Source organism: Sciurus vulgaris (genome assembly GCF_902686455.1).
Source record: "Sciurus vulgaris genome assembly, chromosome: 1".
Taxonomy (NCBI): domain Eukaryota; kingdom Metazoa; phylum Chordata; class Mammalia; order Rodentia; family Sciuridae; genus Sciurus; species Sciurus vulgaris.
In genome coordinates, this window is record NC_136461.1 from 116,680,633 (window position 1) to 116,703,906 (window position 23,274).

The window sequence follows — 23,274 nt, forward strand, 5'->3', positions numbered from 1 at the left end:
GCGAGGCAAACACTCTATCAACCGAGCCATATCCCCAGCCCACAATGTCTTTCCTTTTCCTGTACAGAATCTTAAGTGAAAGTTATTTGTCTTAGAAACCAAATGATTATCAAACCTTCTCAGAATAGATTTAGATGTGGTGTTAGTCTAGGGCCTCACTGTTTTTATATATTTTCAACCTCACCCTAACACAGTTTGTATTGAGGATTTCTACATATAGAAGTAAATTCATACAGAATATTAGTTCTTCAAGATTCACTCCCAAAGGACTTAAAAATCAGCATACTACAGAGATACAGCCACATCAATGTTCATAGCTACTCAATTCAGAATAGCCAGATTGTGGAACCAACCTAGATGTCCTTCAATTAATGAATGGATAAAGAAACTGTGAGATATATATATATATATATATATATATACACACACACGATGGAATATTACTCAGCCATAAAGAATGATAAAATTATGGCATTTGCAGGCAAATGGATGAAATTGGAGAATATCATGTTAAGTGAGATAAGCCAATCTCAAAAAACAAAGGACAAATGATATTGCTAATAAGTGAATGATGACACATAATGGGGGGTGGGAGGGGTTAGTGTTAGGGTTAGAATTAGGGTTAGGGAGGGGGGCAAGAATGGAGGAAGGAAGGACTGTATAGAGGGAAAAGAGGGGTGGGAGGGATGGGGGAAGGGAAAAAATAACAGAATGAATCAAACAACATTACCCTATATAAATTTATGGTTACACAAATGGTATGCTTTTACACCAGGTACAAACAGAGAAACAACATGTATGCCATTTGTTTACAATAAAAATAAATAAATAAAAATAAAAAATTTTAAAAAAGATTCACTGGCATTTTATAGACTTTTTAAAATTTACTTAGATATTAGTAATATGTTTCATAACTGAAGAAGTACAAGAACCACATCCCCAGCCCTTTTTTGTATTATATTAGAGACAGGGTCTTGCTGAGTTGCTGAGGTTGACTTTGAACTCTTGATCCTTCTGCCTCAGCCCATATGCGCCCAGCCTCACTAAATTTTTGAGACCAGTCTTGGATCTGTAAGCCTACTTCCAAGTTCTGGAAAGACAAGCATGTGTGCCCATCATCAAATTGTTTTAGGCTATCTTTTTCTTTCCTGTTTTGTTGTTATTGGTTTTGAATACTGGGGATTGAACCCTGGTGCGCTTTATCACTGAACTACATCCCTAGACCTATTTATTTCCAGTTTTGGCACAGGATCTTGCTAAATTTACCAGGCTGACCTCAAAATTGCAATCCTCCTACTTAAACTTCCTGAGTCACTGGGATTATAGGCACGTGCCACTGCACCCAGCTTCTTTTGGTCTTTATGCATCTCTTCAGAATCATAATCTACATTCAGAACCATTATCTATGTAATACAGTTGGATTGCAATTATATAGATATGTCAATGAGCCCTGCAATTCTGGGATATTAACACTGAGCATGTGTGTGCTTAATATACCTTTTGTGGAGGATTTAGGAACCTCTGAAATACAATCTGCAGTTGAATGCTAGGTTCAATTTGTTGAGGAATATCCAGAATATTCTTTAGCCTAGGAAGCAATCATAATCCCGTGTATTTCCTTCCTTCTTGATTTACACATTAGAAGAGATCTTATGCTTACATTATCACTTACATCCTTATCAGCATTGTAAACTAGGTGTGTATCATTTCTAGCAAAAACACCTAGAGGTACAGAACTGAGAACTTGAAGTTTACAATGTTGAAGTTTAGCATAAGTATGTTTCAGAACTCCTTTACTTCTGTAGCCCTAATTTTCCTGTTGGAATCCAAACTTGGGGAAATAAATATTTTAAAGATTAGAAAATTCAACATTACAATTTTTTTTTTCTATTTGAAGTTATGAAAGCAATGAGATTAGTCTTATGAGTGAAATTTTTCCTATAGGATTCAGATTTAGAACAATCTTAACTCATCCTCAGTACTATTGACATTTGGGAATGGGTCATTCTTTGTTGTGAGGGACGCTCTTGTACATTGTAGAATGTTTAGCAGCTTCCCTGGCCTCTACTTACTAGATACCAGTAGGACACCCCCCTCCCATTCTGCAGTTTCAACAATCAGAAATGTATCTAGACATTCATTGCCAAATGTTCTAGGGAGGGAAACCCTAAATCACCCTAGCTCAGGACCACTAATTTAAATTGAAAATTACTATCAGAGGGAATTGGTCTGGGTTTAATAGAAGAACTAAATCATGACAGACTAATATATCCTTCTTGTTAGAGTTCCTAGAATGGCAGATAAAAATAATTTAATTACTTGTATTTGTCTTCATTAAAGTAAAACACTTGACCATCTTTCCCTATGGCATTTTGGAGAAATGTGTACTGAATGTTTAATTGATTAAACTAACCATACCCAAAGACTATGTGTTAGTTAAATGGTTTGAAATTCTCTTAACCATTGACAACCTATGCAGAGGTTCTCAGGACTCTACACTAGAATGAGCTGAGGAACTTTAAAACCTGAGGCATGGTTCACACTCCAGCGATAATGATTTATCTGGTCTGAGATACAATCTCAGCATCAGAATTTTTAAACCATACCTGGGTGTAACTAATATATGCCACAGTTGTGAACCACTGATCTAGGCTATGCTGCAGAACTCTTAGGTATCACTGTCTGTTTAATAGTTGTATGACTGACTTGAATGAGATCCTTGAGAATATATTTTTCAAATTTATAATTTTCACAAAATTGGTGGTAGATTTAGAAAAACAAAAAGACCTCCATATGTGAGATCTTGGATTATATTCTGTAACAAAAAGCTGAGAAAAATCCAAATAAAGCCTGTGGTTTAGTTAATAGTATTGTACCAATGTTAATTTATTATTTCTGGTAATTTTGTGTGGTCATGTAAGATGTTAGTTAACATTGGGGAAGCTAAATAATGAGCTTAAGGAAGTTCCTTGTACTGTCATTTCAACTATAAGATTGTGTTTCTATGTGTGTGTGTGTAGTACTAGGGATTGAATCCATGGTTGCTCTGCCACTGAGCTACATCCCCGGCCCTTTTAATTTTGAGTCAGAGTCTCACTAAATTGTCTAGCCTGACCTCAAATTTGTGATCCTCTTGCCTCCACCTCATAAGTATCTGGGATTACGGGCTGTGCCACCACATATGCCTTAGTTTAATTTTTTTTTTTTTTAATTAAAAAAATGTTTTTAACTAATTTTAAATGGTTGACAGCTCTCTGTGTGGTTCAAGATTTTTAACAGTCTGTGGGGCTGGAGGTATATATGTCAGTGCTTACTTAAGTCCTTGGGTTTAATTCTCAGTATCACCAAGAAGAAAAAAGAAAAAAAAAATTTTAATGGTATGTAATCATATAAAAGAAGCCAAATCCTCTTGGATGCTGAACAGGTAGGAAATTGTAACCATTCCATATTTGATTTAAATTTTTATCAAAACAACTTTTTTCCCCCCTGCTACTAGGTATTGAACTCAGGGCCTTGTGCCTGGTAGGCAAGCATACCACCGCTAAGCTGCATCCCCAGCCCCCCAGAACAGCTTTTAGTTGTCTAACTTTAGAAATAAATGTTCAAAACCATAACTTATAAAAATTCTATAACCAAAATTTCAGCAAACTGAAATAAGATTCATAATTATTTAAATGAAGTTCTTAACTCAGTTGTTCTTTGCTAAGATCACTTTCAACATACAGCTACACACAAATGAAGGAGTGAGGTTGCCTAGAGGAAACACAGTACAGTGATGCAGACTGTGGGCTTTTGAGCCCAGTTACCATATGCAACATAATAAAAATACGTATATTGGTCACTACCCCCTGGTTCCTGACACAGTTTCTAAAAACCCTTCTAGTATTCTGAGTGATAGGGGTGCCTGGAGCAATTTTTGTTCCAGTATTGACCTTTGATCTAGTTCCTGAATCCCTTAGAAGTTCCTGAATGATAGGGATATCTTTTGTTTTAATGAGATGACTTGTTGGAGTCCTGGATAGATTCAAGATGGTGGCTGGTCACCAGAAAAAGCAACCATGATTAGAATTTTCAACCCCATTGCCCACATGGGGCTGTAAAAGATTGAGTTAATGATCATTCGTGCCTACATGACAAAGCCTCCATACAAATCTAAACTAGTAGGGGTAGGAGCTTCCGGATTAGCAAAAGTATTCACTTGCCAGGAATGCACCTCAAATTCCAGAGCTACAAAAGCTCTTGCACCTAGGACCTTTGTGCACGTCATCTAGTTGTTCATTTGTACATTTCATCATATCCTTTGTAATAAACCAGAATACATAAGTATTTTTTCCCTTGATTTCTCTGAGTCATTTTAGCAAATTATCAAACTTGAAGAAGGGTCCTGGCATGTGACCAAATCAGTCAGAAGCATGGGTAACCTTGGAACCCATTGTTTGTGATTGTCTTCTGAAGAAGAATAAAGCTCTTAACTTGTGGGATCTGAAGGTAAATAGTATCAACACTAAGTTAGGATAGAACATCTAATTGATATCCAGAGAATTGGAGAATTGCTTGGTTTGGAAAACCCATACATTTGGTGTCAGAAATGTTAGAAGTAGAGGAAACAATTTTTCTTTTATTGTGTTTACATCTACACTTCTATCCTAATCGTACCACGCTTTTCATGTCAGAAAATTTGTGATTTTGTAGTTCTTTCCATAGAGAGGCAAAGTCTGTTTTCCACCCCTTCTATGTGGAATGGCCTGGCAAAGCGGTTTCAATAGAAGAATAAAAGTGTTACTCTACTACTTTGGAGCCTAGACTTCGAGGAGTTAAGTCATTCAACTCTATTGAACCTTTTAATTTGTCACTGCTGTGCGAACAAGTTTAGGCCACACAGCTAGAGGATGAAAGACAATATGGAGTAAAATCATTCATTCTAGTGGAGGCCAGCCTAAACCAGTCCAGCAGAGAGCCAAGTAAGCCCAGGCCAAAGAATTAACCAGCTAACCTTTAACTGTAAACTTGTACACAATAATAAATAGTTAATTGCTTTAACTTTCCGAGTTCACTGTGGCTTCTTATACAGCAGTCACTAAAACAGTGCTTCAGAGGATACTGTAACAAAATTAAGTATGTAAGATATATTGCATTGGCACATTAATCAATTTGTTAACTGCTACTATTGTTACAATCTTTTTTTTTTTTTTTTTAAGGAAAGTGGGTGTGGGTTTTTTTTTTTAAGTTGTTAATGGACCTTTATTTTATTCTTTATTTATATGTAGGGCTGAGGATCGAACCCAGTGCTCACAATGCTAGGCAAGTCTACTGAGCCACAACCCCAGCCCCGTTATATCTTCTAATATGACTGACTAGCAACATTTTTAAATCACAGATTTTATTAAGATATAATTAACATACCATAAAATACTCCCTTTTCTAAGTATATTCGCAGATTGTTCAGCCATTCCCACTACCTAATTTTAGGACATTTTTGCCTAGATTTGTATGCATATGCATGTGCGTGTGCAATGCTGGGAATTGAACTCGGGACTTGTGCATGCTAGGCAAGTGCTCTACCACTGATTGACATCCCCAGCTCTTAAACCATTATCACCCCAGAAGAATGATGGCAGCAGTCACTCCTCATTTCTCCCTCCCTCAGCCTTTGGCAGTCACTGTTGGATTATATGATAATAAGCTGATTTTGGATTTCATGATTTCCAATATTTCATATAATTGGAATCATACTATATGTCTTCTTCATTGACTAACTTCTTTTTCTTTGTTTTTAGGGTTATTCATGTCATAACACATATCAGAACTCTATTTTTTGTTATTGCCGAATAACATTTCATTGTATGGCCAAATCAGATTATGTTCATCAGTTGACGAACATTTGGGTTATTTCCCCCCTTTCTGGCTAATATGAATAACTGCTGTGAGCATTTGGGCACAGGTTTTGTATATGCATATTTTTCATTTCTCTTATATAACCAGAGTGGACTTGCAAGGTCATATGGTTACTCCATTTTTACCTTTTGAGAAACTGCCAAACTTTCCAAAGTGGCCTGCACTGTTTTGCAATCCCAACAGCAATATAAAAGGATCCCAGTTTTTTCCAGATCCTTCCTAACACTTGTCTGTCCTTCTTATTTTAGCCATCCTAGTGGGTGTGAAGTTGTATCTCATGTTTTTTATTTGCATTTTCCTAAAGACTAATATTGAGGATTTTTGCATGTGCTTATTGACCATTTTATGTTTACATTGGAGAAATACCTTGCAAGTGCTTATGTTTTCTTCTAATTAATAAATTATAAGGGTTCTTTATATATTATAGATATAAGTTCTTAGATGTGTGATTTCCACATATTTTCTCCTGTTCCATTTTCTTTTTTTGGTACTGGGGATTGAACTCAGGGGCACTTGACCTCTGAGCCACATCCCCAGCCTGATTTTGCATTTTATTTAGAGATAAGGTCTCACTGAGTTGCTTAGTACCTTGCTTTTTGCTGAGTCTGGCTTTGAACTCGTAATCCTCCTGCCTCAGCCTCCTGAGGTGATGGGACTACAGGTGTGTGCCACTACTCCCTGGCACTATTCCATTTTCTTGATGATACCTTTTGGAGCATGAGATTTTTGTTGTTTTTAAAGCATTAAAGTTTATACATAGTAATTGGATTCATCGCAACAAAATTATACGTGCATTGAATTTTATTTCAGCTTCTGGTTCCCTGATTTCTCTCCTCTCCTCCTTTCATTCTCCCTCTTCTGATCTTCCTTTTGCTCATCTATTTTTTCAATTGGTTCTTTCTACTTAGATAGAAAGGTGGGATTTTCTGTGGTGTATTTATATATGCATATAGCAGGATTTTTTAAAATTCATTCCACATTTTTTCTCCTTTCCTATCCTTCCTCCCTCCCTTCCCTCTTGATCTCCTTCTACTCTACTGGTCATCCCAATATCTTTATGATATACTATCCTTCCCTCCTCCTTTTTCTTATTTTGCTCTAACTTCCACATATGAAAGAAAACATTCAACCCTTCATTTTCTCAGACTGGCTTATTTTACTTAGCATGGTGGTCTCCATTTCCATTCATTTGTCAGCACATGCCATAAATTCATTATTCTTCATGACTAAGTAAACCTTTTATTATTATTTTTATATAAATGCACGTTTATATATGTGTATATATATATAGAGAGAGAGAGAGAGATCACATTTTCTTAATCTATTCATTATTGATGGGTATCTGAGTTGATTCCATAATTTGGTTATTGTGAATTTTAATATTTATGAAATTTAATGGTATATTTTTACTTTTGGTCCCTTGTGCTTTTTGTGTTGTATTTAAGAAACCATTGCATGACCTAAGATCATGAAGATTTTCTCCTGTGATTTTTTTTTAAAGAATTACAATAGTTTTACATGAAAGTAATCTATTTTGAGAGGTTTTTTTGTTTTTTGTTTTTATGTAAAATAATTATTTTCATTGTTTTGTGCGTGGATATCCAGTTGTCCCAGCATCATTTGTTGAAAAAGACTATTTTTTCCCTGTTGAATTCCTAGCAGCCATGTTGAAAATCAGTTGAAAGTGAGGTGTTTATTTCTTGGACTATTCCTTTAATCTATAGTAATGTAGATTAGACATACATGATCTACACATATATTTCAGTACCACATTATCTTAATTGCTGGAGCTACATAGTAAATTTTGAGGGTTTGTGAACCCTCCAACTTTATTTTTCCTCAAGAGTGGGCTATTCTAAGGCTGGGCATAGTGGCACACACCTGTAATCCCAGTGGCTCGGGAGGTTGAGGCAGGAGGATCGAGAGTTCAAAGCCAGCCTCATCTAAAGCAAGGCACTAAACTCAGTGAGACCCTGTCTCTAAATAAAATACAAAATAGAGCTAGGGATGTGACTCAGTGATTGAGGGTCCCTGAGTTCAATCCCTGGACCCGCCCCGCAACACACATGCACACACACAAAAGATTGGGCTATTATAGGTCCGTTGCATTTCCATATAAATTTTGAGATCAACTTGACAATTTTAATTAAAATGTTTCCTGAGATTTTAGTAAGTAGCAATTTTATTTTTTTAAGAAGAGATGATTTTAGTAAAATGTGTTCTCATGAAACAGTGGCATGATGGTTACAAAAGAAAATGTAAAACCTAAAATTAGGAGGATAGATCATTTCTTAAGTGGATTGAGATAATATAGATAGTAGACTTATATAGCATAATTATTACTTTAAGTTAAGAAGCTGAAGACATTTACCCAGCAACAGAAAAAAACCAGGACATGACTACCTTCAATATTTGAAAAGTTGTCATGTAGAAGATAACTTATAAAACCCAAGAGAAAGGGCCTAGGTTGTGGCTCAGTGGTGGAGAACTTGCCTAGCATGTGTGAGGCACTAGGTTCAATTCTCAGCATCACATATAAATAAATAAGTTAAAATAAGGTCCATCAACAACTAAAAAATATTTAAAAAAACAAACAAACAAAGCCAGTCTCAGCAACTTAGGCAATTAGTTGCTAAGTTAGTGAAAAATCCTGTTTCAAAATAAAAAAGAAAAAGGACTGGAGATGTGGCTCAGTGGTTGAGCACCCCTCCCCACAGAAAGAAAGAAACAGGATGTATGATAAACAATTTGTCATTATCTCATAACAATATTATTAGGTAAATATTATCCCCAGGTGAAAATAAGTATGGGTAGATTACATAACTTCTCAAAGATAGTTTTAGAGTTGAAAGCTATAATTGACTCTAAAGGCTTTCTTTCCCATTAACCGTGGTATATACTATGCCATCCATCATCAATGCCTTATCATTTCTAGTGATGAGTAACTCACCAAGCAGTTTTTAAACAGCTTTCACTGTATATATTCTCACAATGTGAGGTGAAATGTCTCCTTGTAGCTTTCATTTACTGTCATAGTCTTTCTCTTGGGTTTTTTTGTTTGTTTAGTTGTAGATGGACACAATACCTTTATTTTGTTTATAAAATAAAAGCAGTAAAAACTCTTGTGCTCTATAAATAAGTCTTCAAACAATATGAAGACCAAAAGTAGAAATCTGCCCAATTATCATAGAATTAGTGGCTTCAGCCTTTTTCAGGCTAAGCTCTGATTTGTTTATGCCCTGGAAAATAGAAGGAGCAAATTCTTCTCTTTTGCATTCATTTGGTTTGTCAATAGGATTTTTTCTGCTTGTAGGGTTTTTGTTTGTTTGTTTGTTTGTTTGTTTTTGCTCATAGGTATTTTAAATAACATTGAAAAATGTTGTTGTTCTAGATTATCTGCTTTGGGATCAGATTTTTTTATATTCTTCCTTCCCTGCTGTATATAATACAAGATCTTTTCTGTTCAAAACAGTGAGGAAATATTAAAGAATTTAAGCAAGACTTCAGTGAAGAAAATGGGTTAGAGATGTTCAAGTTTAAGACTAGTAGATCTGTTGTTTGTAATTTATGTAACAAGATCATAGTGTCCCAGAATGAAAAGCTGTATACATTTTCCTAACCAGCATTTCCATAATGTCTATAAATAACCAGAATAGTAGTAATCCAGTGACCACTGGCATACCTATAGGAAGATGTGGCATCAGACTGGAAGTATAGCTTACTCACACAGCACTTGCCCAGCACATATAGGGACCTGAGTTAAATCCACAGAACCATAAAACAAAGAAGTGACCTCTAGACCATGTTGCTCCACTCTTGTCTCCAGGACTTAAATCCCCTCCAGAACCCATAGCTTTTGCATAGTAGTATTGTTCCATGGAGCACTGGGAAGACCTCAGGATCAGAGTTGGGCTGATCATATGTTTTTAGAATGATTAGTTTAGGACTAGGGAGAGTTGAGATTGGGTGGGAAATCACCTGCTATGTAAGGTCGGAACTGGCATAGAATGAGCAAGTTACAGTGCAAGGGGAATAGTGCTAAAGGCACAGGAGTTGAGGGTAGTTGACATGGTGGAGAATTAAGATTTGAAGTGAAGAAACTTGAGGTTGTAAAAGATATGCATTGGCTGATACCTGGCACCATGTAGAGATGAGTGTTGGGTAGTGCTGGACATTGAGTGTTTGTTTTGGTGATTACCAAGACTGCCCTCAGGTTCTGTGATTTGTAGGAGTACTCAGAAACCAGCATATAGTTATATGTATGACTGTGATTTATTAGCATGAAAGGATACAAAGCAAAATCAACACAGGGAAAGGCACATGGAATGAAGTCTGAAAGAAACCAAGCATAAGCCTCCAAGAGCCCTTTCCCAACGGAATCACAAAGAATACACATAATTGCTCTAGTAATAAGTTGTGCCAACACATGTGAAATGTTGTATACTGGGAAAGCCTATTAGAAACTCAGTGCCCAGATTTTTTACTGGGGATTGGTTGTGTAGGCCTCATCTGTTTAACATGTACCACAATTCTAGACTTCCTAAATTCCCAGCAGGAAAGCAGATATTCAGTATAAACCAATAGCTTTCATAAACTCTTAGCCAGTTGTCAGCTTGTGGGGTGGTGATCCTGAAATCTTAAGTTCCTGAATATCATCTAAGGGCCAACCTTGCGGCTAGCAATCTCAGACCTGCTAGGTCAACTCTTTTCTGCATTGTATTGGTGGGCATTGGGCAGTTGTCTGCACTGAAGACATTTGTAAGGCAAAAAAATTAAGGACAACAGATTAACAAGCAGAGTAGATGGGGCCTAAGCCAACCTGGGGGCCTAGGCAGAGGTTCATGCTGGGCTTGGACACAGAAAGATACCACCTTACTCCATAGCAGTAGCCCCTTGTGATCTAAGAGAATGGTATATACCATTTGTTCAATAAAGGGATGCCAAGGCTAAGTAAATTTGGGAAACAGTATAAAATGAACTCTATTACAGTTTTTCCCCAACACTTGTTAATGTGCTAATATGTATTGTAATTAATCAAGAAATAACTTTGTATCACTTTTCAAGTTTCTTCAGCCATAGAACTTGGGTGCCTTTTATAGGACTAGTTGGTAACTTATTTTGGGAACTGCTTCTTCAGGCCTCTTGTTCTCAGAAGCAGCAAAGGAGCCCTGGAATAAACAGATAAAGAACAAGGCAGTCCCTAGGGACCATACATATTTTTCACCACTGTGTACTCTGTGTAGTATAGGCATGCAGAAGCACATCATTATATGTTTCTTGACTGAAAAAATTAAAGAATCCTTGTCATCCTTATTAAAAAGGAAACTCGAAAACTAAAAGGAGGTAAAACTCAAAGAAGTTTGTGACTTTTTTGACTCCATTAGAAGTTCTATTAGTTCAGGGACTATTAACAGTTTGTTCACCATTGTATTCACCGTGGTGCTTGGTACACAGTAACTTGACTTTGTTACAGTTTTTTTTTTTTTTTTTTTTTTTTTTTTTCCCTGTTTTGTTTTTTGTTTTCCAAGAGGAGATTGAATCCATGGATGCTCTGCCACTGAGCTATACCCTGGTCCTTTTTAGTTTTTTATTTTGGAAACTGGGTCTCGCTAAGTTTCTGAGGGGCCTGCTAACATGCTGAGGCTGGCCTTGAGTTGCAATCCTCCTGCCTCAGCCTCCTGAAGTAACTAGGATTGTAGGCATGCAACACTGTGCCCAGCCTGTTGTTGCTTAAGAATTTGGTCATAATGAAAAGTGGAATGATTAGGCAAAATGAACTAACTACCTAAAATAATTTATTCTATCAGTACTACATATTACAAGTTGCATTTAAGTACATAATCTCCACTTAACTGTGGTTTTGCTTTCTGGCAATTTCAGTCACCCAAGTTAAACCATGGTCCAAAAAATCTTAAAAATTATAAAAATAAACAGTTTGCATGTTTTAAATTGCAATGCCACTCTGAGTAACTTGTGAAATTTTCTGCTGTCCTAATCAATCCCTCTGACCAGTATATCCAAACTATCATACTAGTACTTGTGCTCCCCACCCATCATTCACATAGTAACCATCTCAGTTTATCAGACCAAATGTCATGGTTGGAGTGCTTGTGTCCAGGCGGTGCACATTTTACTTAGTAACAGTCCCAAAGTGGTAAGAGTAGTGATGCTAGCAATTCAGGATGTACCAAAGAAAAGCTAAGCTGTAAGGGGCTTCCTTTATGTGAAAATACAGTAAGATTGAGTTTTGTTTTGTTTTGGTTTTTTTTGGGGGTGGGGGTGGTGCCTAGAGATTGAATCCATTGTCTATACATGCTAGGCAAGTAGTCTACAACTAACCTTGCTCCCAATACCACAATAAGATATTTTGAGAGGGAGAGAGGCTACATTCACATAACTTATTACAGTATATTGTTATAATTGGTTCTGTTTAATTATTAGTTGTTAATCTCTTACTATGCCTAATTTATGAATTGAACATTATCATAGGTATGTACATATAAGCAAAAAATAGTATCTATATGGTTTAGTACTTGTGGTTTCAGGCATCCACTTGAGGCTTCATACAACATTCCCCATGTAAAAGAGGTGGAGGACATATTGCATTGCACCTCAGTGGAAGAGAAACTTGCCCAGCATGTGCAAAGCCCTGTGTTCATCCCCAGCAACACACACACATATACACACAAATATTTTGTCTCCCAAAAGATTAAGGTGTTTAGATTTAAAATTTCCAACACAAGAAAAGGATAAGTATAATATACATAACATAAAATAATAAAATACTCATTTATCCATTATCCAGTGTTAATAGATCATTACCAATTTCTTTGTGCATACTGCCCCCAACTGTTTCCCTTTCCTCCCTCCCTAAGAGTACCCATTATTTTAACTATTTTTCATCCATACTTTCACTTGTTTCAGTTTTACTGCATAAAATAATGAACTTTATTGTATTGAAATTATATCATGCTTGATTGATAATTCTCATAATGCACATGTATGTGTTTTTCTAGAATAAATACCAAGAAGTAGAATATCAGGTTTCCAGAGTTATACATTTCATCTTTGCAAAGGTATCCCGAATACTTTTTCAGGGTATTTTTATTTATTCTCCCAGTGGCAGTGTATTGAAATTTCCCTGTGCTTCTCAGGCTCTTTAACTTTGCTGTTGTCCGACTTTTTCAGTTTTCCATGGTGGTGATTGTGAATGGCATCTCGTTTTCGTGATTTTAGTTTGCATCTCCCTGATATGTAATGAGATTGAAAATTTCATTGGTTTATTAGCCATTGACATTTTCTTTTCTGGGAATAACTGTTCATGGTCCTTTGCCCATTTTCCTGTGCATATTCTAGATATTATCCATTGTCGTTTTTGCATGTTTCAGATATCTTTTCCCAGTTTTGGCTTACCTTTTTACTTATTTTTTTAAGAGCGCAGGAACAATGCTGAATGGAATAACAAGGCTTATCTCCAGGTTCCAGAAGGTAAGTCCTAACAGACCTGAACACTTTATGCAGACGACCTGTAGGTAGATTTCTTTGGTTTTAGATGGACTTCATTATATCCAGAACAAATCTCTGGAGAACTTCAGCTGACTAGTGTTTTAATTTACAAGTATGCACTCAAAAGAACAGGCGAAATTCCAATTTTCTACCCCATGAATTTCACTGCCAGTGCCCTAAGTTTTTAAGTAACAGATCTTGGTAGAATAGTTGTACATGAGAATTTACCATGTAATAGGTAAACGTTTTCAAAAAACATGGTTAGGTTTAATTGCACTTATCCATATTAACTTTATTATTCCTTATTGGATTAATGATTATCTCCCTTAAGGAAGTATCTAACAGAAAAAACAAGTTGCCAGTTGGGATCTGTAGAATCTAATAGTAGAATGAAACCCTACAATTGGGGGTGGGGGGGGTGATAATCTGTTGGTTTACTTCTTTCATTTATTACCATATACTTTTTCAGTAACTTTTATATGGCAGGTACTCAGAATTCTAAAATGGCTCATTTCACTATTATAGTTACTATTTGGGGAGCTTTTCATTAAGTGCTTTTATTTTATCATCATGAGCAACCCTGAAGTAGATAATATCACTGTTTCAAATATGTAGAAACTAAGAATTTGAATGTCTACGTAACTTACCTAAAAATTGCCTGTGAAATTATAAAGCCTAGACTAGATACCAGGTCCTGTCTGACTTAAAAGCTTGTGACCTAATCGTGGGGCCATATTGCATTCTAATGGTCCACATACTCCGAACCTCACAGTCCAGTAGCAGATTCAATGAATAAATAACTTGTATGGTATGGTACTATTGTAGCACCCAGGAGGAGCACCTAACCTGGATTAGTTCAGTTCAGAGGAAATCCTCCCAGAGCTAAATCCTGAGGATGAAAATGAGCCAGAAAAGCTGGGTCATTTTCATCAGATCATGTAATTACAGATTAGATTCCCTAGAAAAAGAGCCCTTCCTCCTGTATATTTTTTTTCCTACTCCCTCCCTCCAACCCAGGATTTATGAAAAAGTGTATATACTTGACAAATAGCCGATTATTATAAAATGAAATAAAAGCAAAGATCAACAGCAGAATGGATTCATTGTCACAGCTGAATATTACAAGGCTAAAATTTCTTCCTTAATACCAGACAAGAAACACTTGAAGACCAGGGTGTAACAAGATGTTGGAGAAAATAATTTTGTCAGTGTTTCAGTTTGGTTCAGGTTGACCTTACAGATTGACCCATGGATGCTGCTGTTCTTGCAGGAACTACATGATGTGCATTCTAGAACTGTGGCAGAGGCAATTATACATTTTGTTAATCATCAGATTACTGTAGAAATAGCACCACCATGTTGCCCTTAAATATTTTTAGTTTTCCATCTTAAAAAGACATGATGGGGCTGGGGATATAGCTCAGTTGGTAGACTGCTTGCCTTGCATGCATAAGGCCCCTGGGTTTAATCCCCCATAAAAAAGACACGATGCTTCTCTCCAGTAGATAAACTTGAGTAGTTTTTAGTACAAAGCTATATACTTTGTTGAGGTAATGGGCCCTTTATTGTTATTTGTGTTCTGTGTAGTGATCACTTTATTTTTGCTGTTCCTGTATTTCCGGTTTTGAGGCAAGATAAGGGTTATTAAGGTTGCCACAGAAGGGTAAAATAGGAGAGAATTTATACCTGCCCCCCCCCCCCCCCCCCATTTTTTTTTTTTTTTTTTTTTTTTTTCTTTTTGCGGTGCTGGGGATTGAACTCAGGGACTGGTGCTTGTGAGGCACGCTCTCTACTGACTGAGCCATATCCTTAGCCCCTATAACCCACTTTTAACTGACTGACTAGAATGGCACACAGGTTATTTCCACTCACAGCTCTTTAGCCAAAAGTAGTCACCTGACCCCAACTTATCTAAAAGGGAGGCAGAGAAATGTAGAGGACTACTTGGTGAACATCACTGCATCTACTGTGGAGTTATTTACAATCATACAATCATACAAAATTGAAGCACCCTATTACCTTATACCATTAATTTAAATTGAAATCTACAAGTAAGATTTTAGAGATTTCCTCTGTGGTTCATTGAATGGCCTATTAAGCAATTTACTTTCATTGGCAAAATGCTCTGTATATTCCCACATTACATTTCTTTCAGGAAATATTGTTTATATCTAGGCACGTGTACTTAGTATTTGTTGTATGTTAGATGCTGAGAAAAGATCCCCCCCCCCAAAAAAAAAAGATCCAAAGGTAAATAAAATCTGATCACTTCTTCTGTGGTGACCTAAAATGGGAGACAAATGTGAGTAAAATAACATGATATAAATAAAAAGAATAGAGATTTTAGAGCCAAGCTTAGATGTGAATTCTTATTCTGCCACCTACCACTAACTTTGATCTTAGTCAAAAATTACTTAATGTTGTTAGGTTTGTGTCACTATGACCAAAATACCTAGCAAGAACAACTCAGAAAAAATGGGGCAGGAGTGAGGCTCACACTTTCAGAGGTCTCAGTCTCTGACTCCATTGCTCTGAGCCCAAGGTGAGGCAGAACACCAGTGACACATCTGTAGCCATGCTCCACCTGCCCACAGTTATCTCCCAGTCAGTCTATTCAAATAGGATAAACTGATTAGGTTACAGCTCTCACAGTTCAATTCACTTTACCTCTGAACATTTTCAAATTGACATAGGAGCTTTGGAGGGATGCCTCTTATCCAACCATAATATTTAATTTCCCTGGACCTTGCTTTTCCCCATCAGAAGACAGAGAAGATAGCATTCTACCAGTCTTCAAGGATTCTAGGCTCAAAAATCATATATTTCCTAGCATCTAATTGATATTCAGTTAATAGTAATCATGGGTGCAGTTCAAGTCACAGTACAACTGCTTTGCAATACAAAGAAAGTGCTATTAGAAAAAAGAAAATTGGTTTGACTGAAGATGTCTGGTAAATCTTCGCTGAGGATGTATGTGATCTCTGAGTTTGGTATAAGTGTTAGGAAAGGTGTTACGAGAATAATCTACTCAAGTTGCTTGTTAAGGCTAAGTATAAATAAATACAGGTAACTTTTATATTATCTATAATTTATTAAGCAACTCTTATTTTACACATACCACCTTTCACATCCCTGTTCTGATTCTCCTGGATTCATACTCTAATCTTCACTTCTCCATGAAGACTGTTATACTTAAACTCAATTTTTGGGATTCTTCACTTTTCTCACATTTGTCTCCTAGAAGTCTCATCCTTCCTTCCCCTGCAGGTTCAGAAGTTTTAAGTGTACAGGTCACTGAGTTGCCTGTAGAGCAGTGTACTTTGACGTAGACCCTTTACATACTCCTTCATTACATGTCTTTAATGAAAGATCCTTTATTCTAGGACACAGCTAGTAAGAAAATTGTTACAGGAAGTATAATTATAACTATCAAACAGTGAAGAACATTGCATTAATTCCCTATGTGGGGTGATCATGATAACTGAACAACTGGTAATTGCATAGTCATGGCAACCATTCATCACAGTGGGAAGTGCATTAAGTTTCCTGAGCTGTAGTCCCAACTACCTGAAGGGCTGAGGGAGGAGGATCACTTGAGCCCAGAGGTTTAACATTAGCCTAGGCAAAATAGTGAGACCCCTATCTCCATCAAAAAAAAAAAAAAAAAAAAATTCCCTTTAGTGAAATGAGAGGGATTATAACACTCAACTCACATAATTGGCATATAAGCATTAAATGAGATGCTACTACTATGGCTGACATAGAGTAATTGTTCAATAATTGCTGCTCTTAAATGGTACATAGTTCTTAAAAAGGAAAGTGACTCTCTCCCATGTTCTAATTGTTTTCAGTGAGAAAAGGGATGGGGAGAGGGGCATAGTGGGGTTTTCATTTCTTTTTTCCCAATTTAACTGTTTTTAAAATAAACATTTTTAATTGGCAAAATTTTTAAAAAAGAAAGTTTTCTTCTTCAGGTTGACAATGGATATGCTGTACTCCTGATCAATCTCTTAACAGAATTGTTTGTTTCCATATGACATACCCCTGGTATGGTAACACAAAAGCTGGAACAGATTCTGAGGATGAGTAATATGATTGGACTTAGTGAATTATAAATAATACCAAGGATTCTTTTAAATAGGAAAAATATATCTTAGTGACTTCTTCCCTGTTATAGATAGAACTTATATCCTCAGTGTTATAGCAGCATAAAAAGCCTGATAATTTCAAAACACTAAAATGCTTTCTTTATAAGTTGGACCCTAGGTGTTTTTGCACACTGGGACCCAGGCACCCCAAATCATTGCTGCTCACCTAGATACCCAGGTTCCAGTTTCAAGTCCCAGAGCTGTTTCCCGCACCAGTGAAAGTGACCCGGTGAGTTGCTAATGTGTTTGTGAGGTTTTTTCAGGAATTATTATTGTGTTGCTGTCTTCTTTTTACATATCAGGAAACCTGAAATTTAAGGAAACTAAGCACTTTTACATATATTCAGATTTCTGTAACCCAGATATTTCCTGTTCCTGTCTGATAATAAGGTAACATAAAGCACTCAAGTTTGTCCATATTGCTTCTAATTTAATCGCTGCAAGTGAACTCACTGGTGTGAAAGATTTTGCTGAGCACATAGAATAGGTGCATAGTAAAAATTAACTAAGTTCAAGCGGAGATCCAAGATGGTGGTCTAGAGGGAGGCTGCGTGCCTTGTCGCTCCGCAACGCGGGATTCAAGCAGAGGATATCTGTTTCTCGGTGAGGCAGTTTTTGCTGCTTATCGATCCCCTGCTCTTTACCCCATTTGTCTGCTGTGATCACCTGCAGTCTGCCAGCATATCGACGCCTTTTTTGAGAGCAGATTGCTCACTGTCAGGCGTCTATCATCCGCCATTTGCCTGCCCTCTCGCCTGTCCATCGCCTGCCTTACCCCTATCCATCACCCAACGCTCGAGTTTCGAACCTCGAGCGTCCGACAGCTGCCAGCAGACTGACCTAAGCCCGCCAGTGGAGAACCAGCTGTCTGCTGCTGCCTGGAAGTTCACTGTTACAGTACCTGCAGGTTTGATTACACGTGGCTGCTGCCATTTTGAGACAACAGCCAGGCCCCGTAGGACCCTTGGACGGACTGACTGAGCCCCGTCTCCAGGATCCCTCAGCCTGACCGATCACTCCCTGCCTCTGGGCCTCCTCACAGCAACTACTGCTCCCTGCCGCCAGGACCCCCCAGACCAACTGACTGTGCCCTATCACTGGGAACCCAGACCGACTGATTGCACCCGGCCTCCAGGATCCCACAACTACACCAAACACACAGGACCTCCAGGACCCCTGCCGGACCAACTGCATCCCGTCTCCAGGACCTCCAGCTGACCAACGTCCACTCCCTGAGCTGCAGCTCCCCATTTGGCCAACACATTTGGAAGCCAGAGCAGCCATCTTGGGATTATCCTGGAAGCCGTAGCTCCAATCTTCGGGTGGTGCAAATCCATCCTGAGATGCCTGCTGGAGGCTTGAAGCTCATTGTTAGGTACCTCTCATACATCAGGCTACTGAACACTGGGAAGTTTCATTAGTATATGACTGTTATACAGTAGATTTTCTTTTTTCTCCTTTTTAAAAAAAAAAATATTAAGTTTTTATTTCTTTACGTTTCTTGCTTTTCTTTTCCTTCTGTTTACCTGTTCCCTCAGAGTTGCTTTCTCCCTTATTTACATGCTAACATCCAATTTCTTTTGATTACACTCTCACCCTTTCTATTTCTAGAACTTCTGTATATTCTTTATTATCCCATTAACAGCCATATTCTTCAACCCTCTGCATCCTCTTTGTCCTCCATTAGAAACTGCAGACATTATTGTAAACCTGTTTGTTTTACCGAAGATAACATTTGAACACATTTTGTTTATTACGACAATTTTGTTATTGTTCCAATAGGGGCTATTTGGTCTAGGATTGCATAGTGTCCGATTTGGGCACTGCTAATATTGATCTCCCCTTAAAGAAAGGGTTTTGGAAACCTACAGGGCCACTATAAGCCTATAGGGGGAAATCTGCAATACCCCAGATCTGCAGCGCTAGAGGGGAAGATACATGAACAACATGAAAAAACAAGGGAAGAAAATGATCCAAACAAATCTAGATTCTATAGTAACAGAATCCAATGACAGTATGTTAGAAGAAATGTCAGAAAAGGACTTCAGATTATACATGATTAAGATGATTCGTGAAGCAAAGGATGAGATAAGAGAGCAAATGCAGGCAATGAATGATAATACCAATAAGCTGAAAGAGCACCTGCAGGAAGCAAAAGATCATTTCAACAAAGAGATAGAGATTCTCAAAAAAACCAAACGGAAATCCTTGAAATGAAGGAGACAATAAACCAAATAAAAAACTCAATGGAAAGTATCACCAACAGACTAGACCACTTGGAAGACAGGACCTCAGACAATGAAGACAAAATATTTAATCTTGAAAATAAAGTCGCCCAAACAGAGAGATGGTAAGAAATCATGAACAGAATCTCCCAAGAACTATGGGACAATCATGAAAAGACCAAATTTAAGAATTATTGGGATTGAGGAGGCCCAGAGATAAGTTCAAGCAAGTTTTCTGCTTTAGGTTGTCAGTGGCTGGCTAGTTTACTAATTAATAGTACTAAAGTTATTATTATTATTGATATTGTTTGCAGGGTAGCAAAATTCTCCTTAAAGGACCAGCTGATAATTCAGTTTAAGTATATGGGCTAGAAAATCCCTGTCATGGTTTCTCATTGCCACCGAAACAAATTTGGTGTGGCTGTGTTCCAGTAAAGTTTTATTTACAAAACACGTGATCAGAGCTGGAGGTATTCCTCAATGGTAGAGCACTTACCTAGTGTGGATGAGGCTCCAGGTTGGATCCCCAGCACGCACACACACACACACACAAAAAAAAAAAAAAACAATGACCAGCATGGCACAGTAGTGCATGAGTGCATGTATGTAGTCCCAGGAACTCAAGAGACTGAGGCAGGAGGATCACAAGTTGAATTCAGCCTGGGCAACTTGGTGGACCTGTCTCCAAATAAAAAATAAAAGGGTTTGGGCTAAAGTTGTGGCTCAGTAGTAGAGCACTTACCTAGCATGCATGAGGCACTGGGTTCGATTCTCAGCACCACATATAAATAAAATAAAAATTAAAATTAAAAATAAAAATATCCATTGACAACTAAATAAAAATATTTTTTTTAAAAAAAAGGGGGGGTTGGCTAGGTATGAATGCCCCTGGGCTCAATCCCCAGTACCAAAAAGAAGGAAGAAAAAGAAAAAAAAAAAAAACCAGCTACGACTTACCAAGCCCTTGAATGGAAAATCCTAAAGAAATCAAATTACTTGCCCAAAACTGCACAGCAGGGTAGATACAGAACCCCGTTTTCCTATTACCAATCCGATATTATTTTCTACCTTTATAAATAAATTTCTGGGCTGAGGAGATAGCTCAGTCGGTAGAGTGCTTGCCTTGTAAGCACAAGGCCCTGGGTTCGATCCCAGCACCAAAAAATAAATAAATAAATTTCTAAGTATCTGGAGAAAAACCTAACTTGATTTAGATGGGAAGAGTGGCATCTAAAGTGAAATTTGTCAGAAGCCAGGATTCCAGCAGGATCCAGTTGCATTTAATTCCTATTAAAGTGAATATTGACTTCCTTTCTCCTTCCTCAGAGTCGTTGCTGCCTCTCATAAGTGAAATTAGTTGTGTGGTCTGAGTTTTTTTGTTTGTTTGTTTTTTGCTTTTTTGTTTTTCTATTTTTTAAGACATCTTTATATTTGTGTGTGTGTGTGTGTGTGTGTGTGTGTGTGTGTGTGTGTGTATTTTATAAGTCAATTTTGTTTATTTTTTTATGTGGTGCTGAGGATCAAACCCAGTGCCTCACACATGCCAGGCACGCACTCTTACCACTAAGCCACAACCCCAGGCCCTGGTCTGAGTTTTAGTGTGAAGGAAACCACCACCTTTTTTGTTCCTGCACCTACCCTCTGAGTCCTCCCATGTTAACATGGTTGTGTGGAAATTTTTTTACAAATAAACCAGGTGTGGTGTCACAGTCCTATAGTCCCAGTGACTGGGGTGCTAAGGCAGAAAGATCACAAGGCCAGTCTCACTCAACAGCTTAGTGAAACCCTGTCTCAAATAATAAGAAGGGATAGGGATGTAGCTCAGTGGTAAAAAGCAGCTCTGAATTCAATCCCCAGCAGCAACAAATAATTAACTGATTAATTTTTTTTAAATGAGTTCCCTACCCAAAATATAATATCATATCAATAGGATTTATTTTAAATGCATCTCTAGCATTCATCTCTTTTCCTAAGCACAGAATGAAATAGAATAAATGAATGAAGTCACATGTCTTTCAGCTTCTTTTGCAATTATAGTCCCTTTCTTGGCCAATTTATGTAAGGTTTCTATGGAAACAGCAGCATGCAAATGATTTTGGTCACATGACGGAGCATCTCTATACACAGCACCAAAGAATTCAGATGGCAAAAATTGTCCCTGTTATCTCCACATCTAGGGTTTATTTGCTAAACAACAGGCTTATCATTCAGGTTACTACCTTTTAGTATATATAGGATTTAGAGATAACAACTAGCAATTTGACTAAGATAAGTAAAAGATAGTTTGCCAGCTCAGAAGAATGAGTGTGTTCTGGCAGACCTATTCACTTTTTAGCCATTATCACTTTGTAAGTCCCCATTATAGCTGTTTACATTTTTATTTCATAGGCCAAGCATGGAGAGCAGCATGAGGGTCAGCACTACACCATTCCCCCTCCAGGATTTGAAGACTGTATTTCCCCATGGCCTGCCTCCTCGCTTTGTAATGCAGGTATGCAAAACTGAATGGAACTGGTGAGGTCCCAAAATACAAGCCAGTGATAGCAAAGGGGAGGGATTGAATAAGTAGAAAACTATAAAATTTGAATTTGAAAATCAGAGAAATTTAGCTGTCGATTTATCTTTTGTGAATGGTAGAGTTCCTTACTTTTTTTTAAGTTGTTAATGGACTTTATTTATTTATTTATTATTTAGATGGGGTGCTGAGAATCGAACCCAGTGCCTCACACATACTAGGCGAGTGCTCTACCACTGAGCCACAACCCCAGCCCCCAGTTACTTTATTTTATGTTTATCTTCTGCCAACCACCTTAAATCCTTTATGGAACCAGATAAATATTCTTAGGTAAATAAAGAATATTGACTTTTTTTTCTTGTGTTACCCACCAAGTTTCTAGGAACTTTGGCGTTCAAATAATTATTTTAAATGAATTTAATATTTGTCTTAGCAGAGTATCATTAATGTACTACAGAAAAGCAAAATACATTCTTGAGCTAAATATGAAGTGCTATTTTGATTAGTTGCTTCATTGTTCTTTTCATTCTCATAGATTTTCAGAATTATTGTTTGGTGGCCATAATTTTAGCCCAAAAGAGTATAATCTTAGGGCTGGGGATATGATATAGCTTAGTGGTAGAGTACTTGCCTAGCCTGTGTGAGACGCTGGGTTCAGTCCCAGCAACCATCAGAAAAACTATATATATCTATTGGAAAAATTCATGGTTAAATGCAACCCTGGATTACTGGCACAATTGGGCTTCTTATTAGCACTGTTGGGTTTTTTGTTGTTGTTATTATTTGTTTTTTTGTTTTCTTTTTGAGACTTGGTCTCACTATATTGCCCAGGCCAAACTCCTGGGCTCAAGTGATCCTTCTGTCTCAGTCTCCCAGGAAGCTGGGTACCTGCTGAATTATTTTTAGCACCAGAAATTATTCTTTCTTCTCCAGGCACAGTGACTTGGCTTTCATTTCCTATACAACCCCAATTATTTTTTAAGGG

General features: G+C 37.4%; 1 protein-coding gene across 1 annotated transcript in view; it reads left to right on the top strand.

The window, feature by feature from the left end:
• DAP3 (death associated protein 3) overlaps positions 1-23,274 on the top strand; it is a 36,017-nt gene that overhangs the window by 3,727 nt on the left and 9,016 nt on the right. Inside the window, 5 exon segments of the mRNA XM_079104698.1 lie at positions 13,330-13,383; positions 17,657-17,672; positions 17,675-17,778; positions 22,163-22,204; positions 22,206-22,265. Of these exon segments, the coding sequence (XP_078960824.1) occupies positions 13,342-13,383; positions 17,657-17,672; positions 17,675-17,778; positions 22,163-22,204; positions 22,206-22,265 (264 nt within the window). The 5' untranslated portion in view covers positions 13,330-13,341.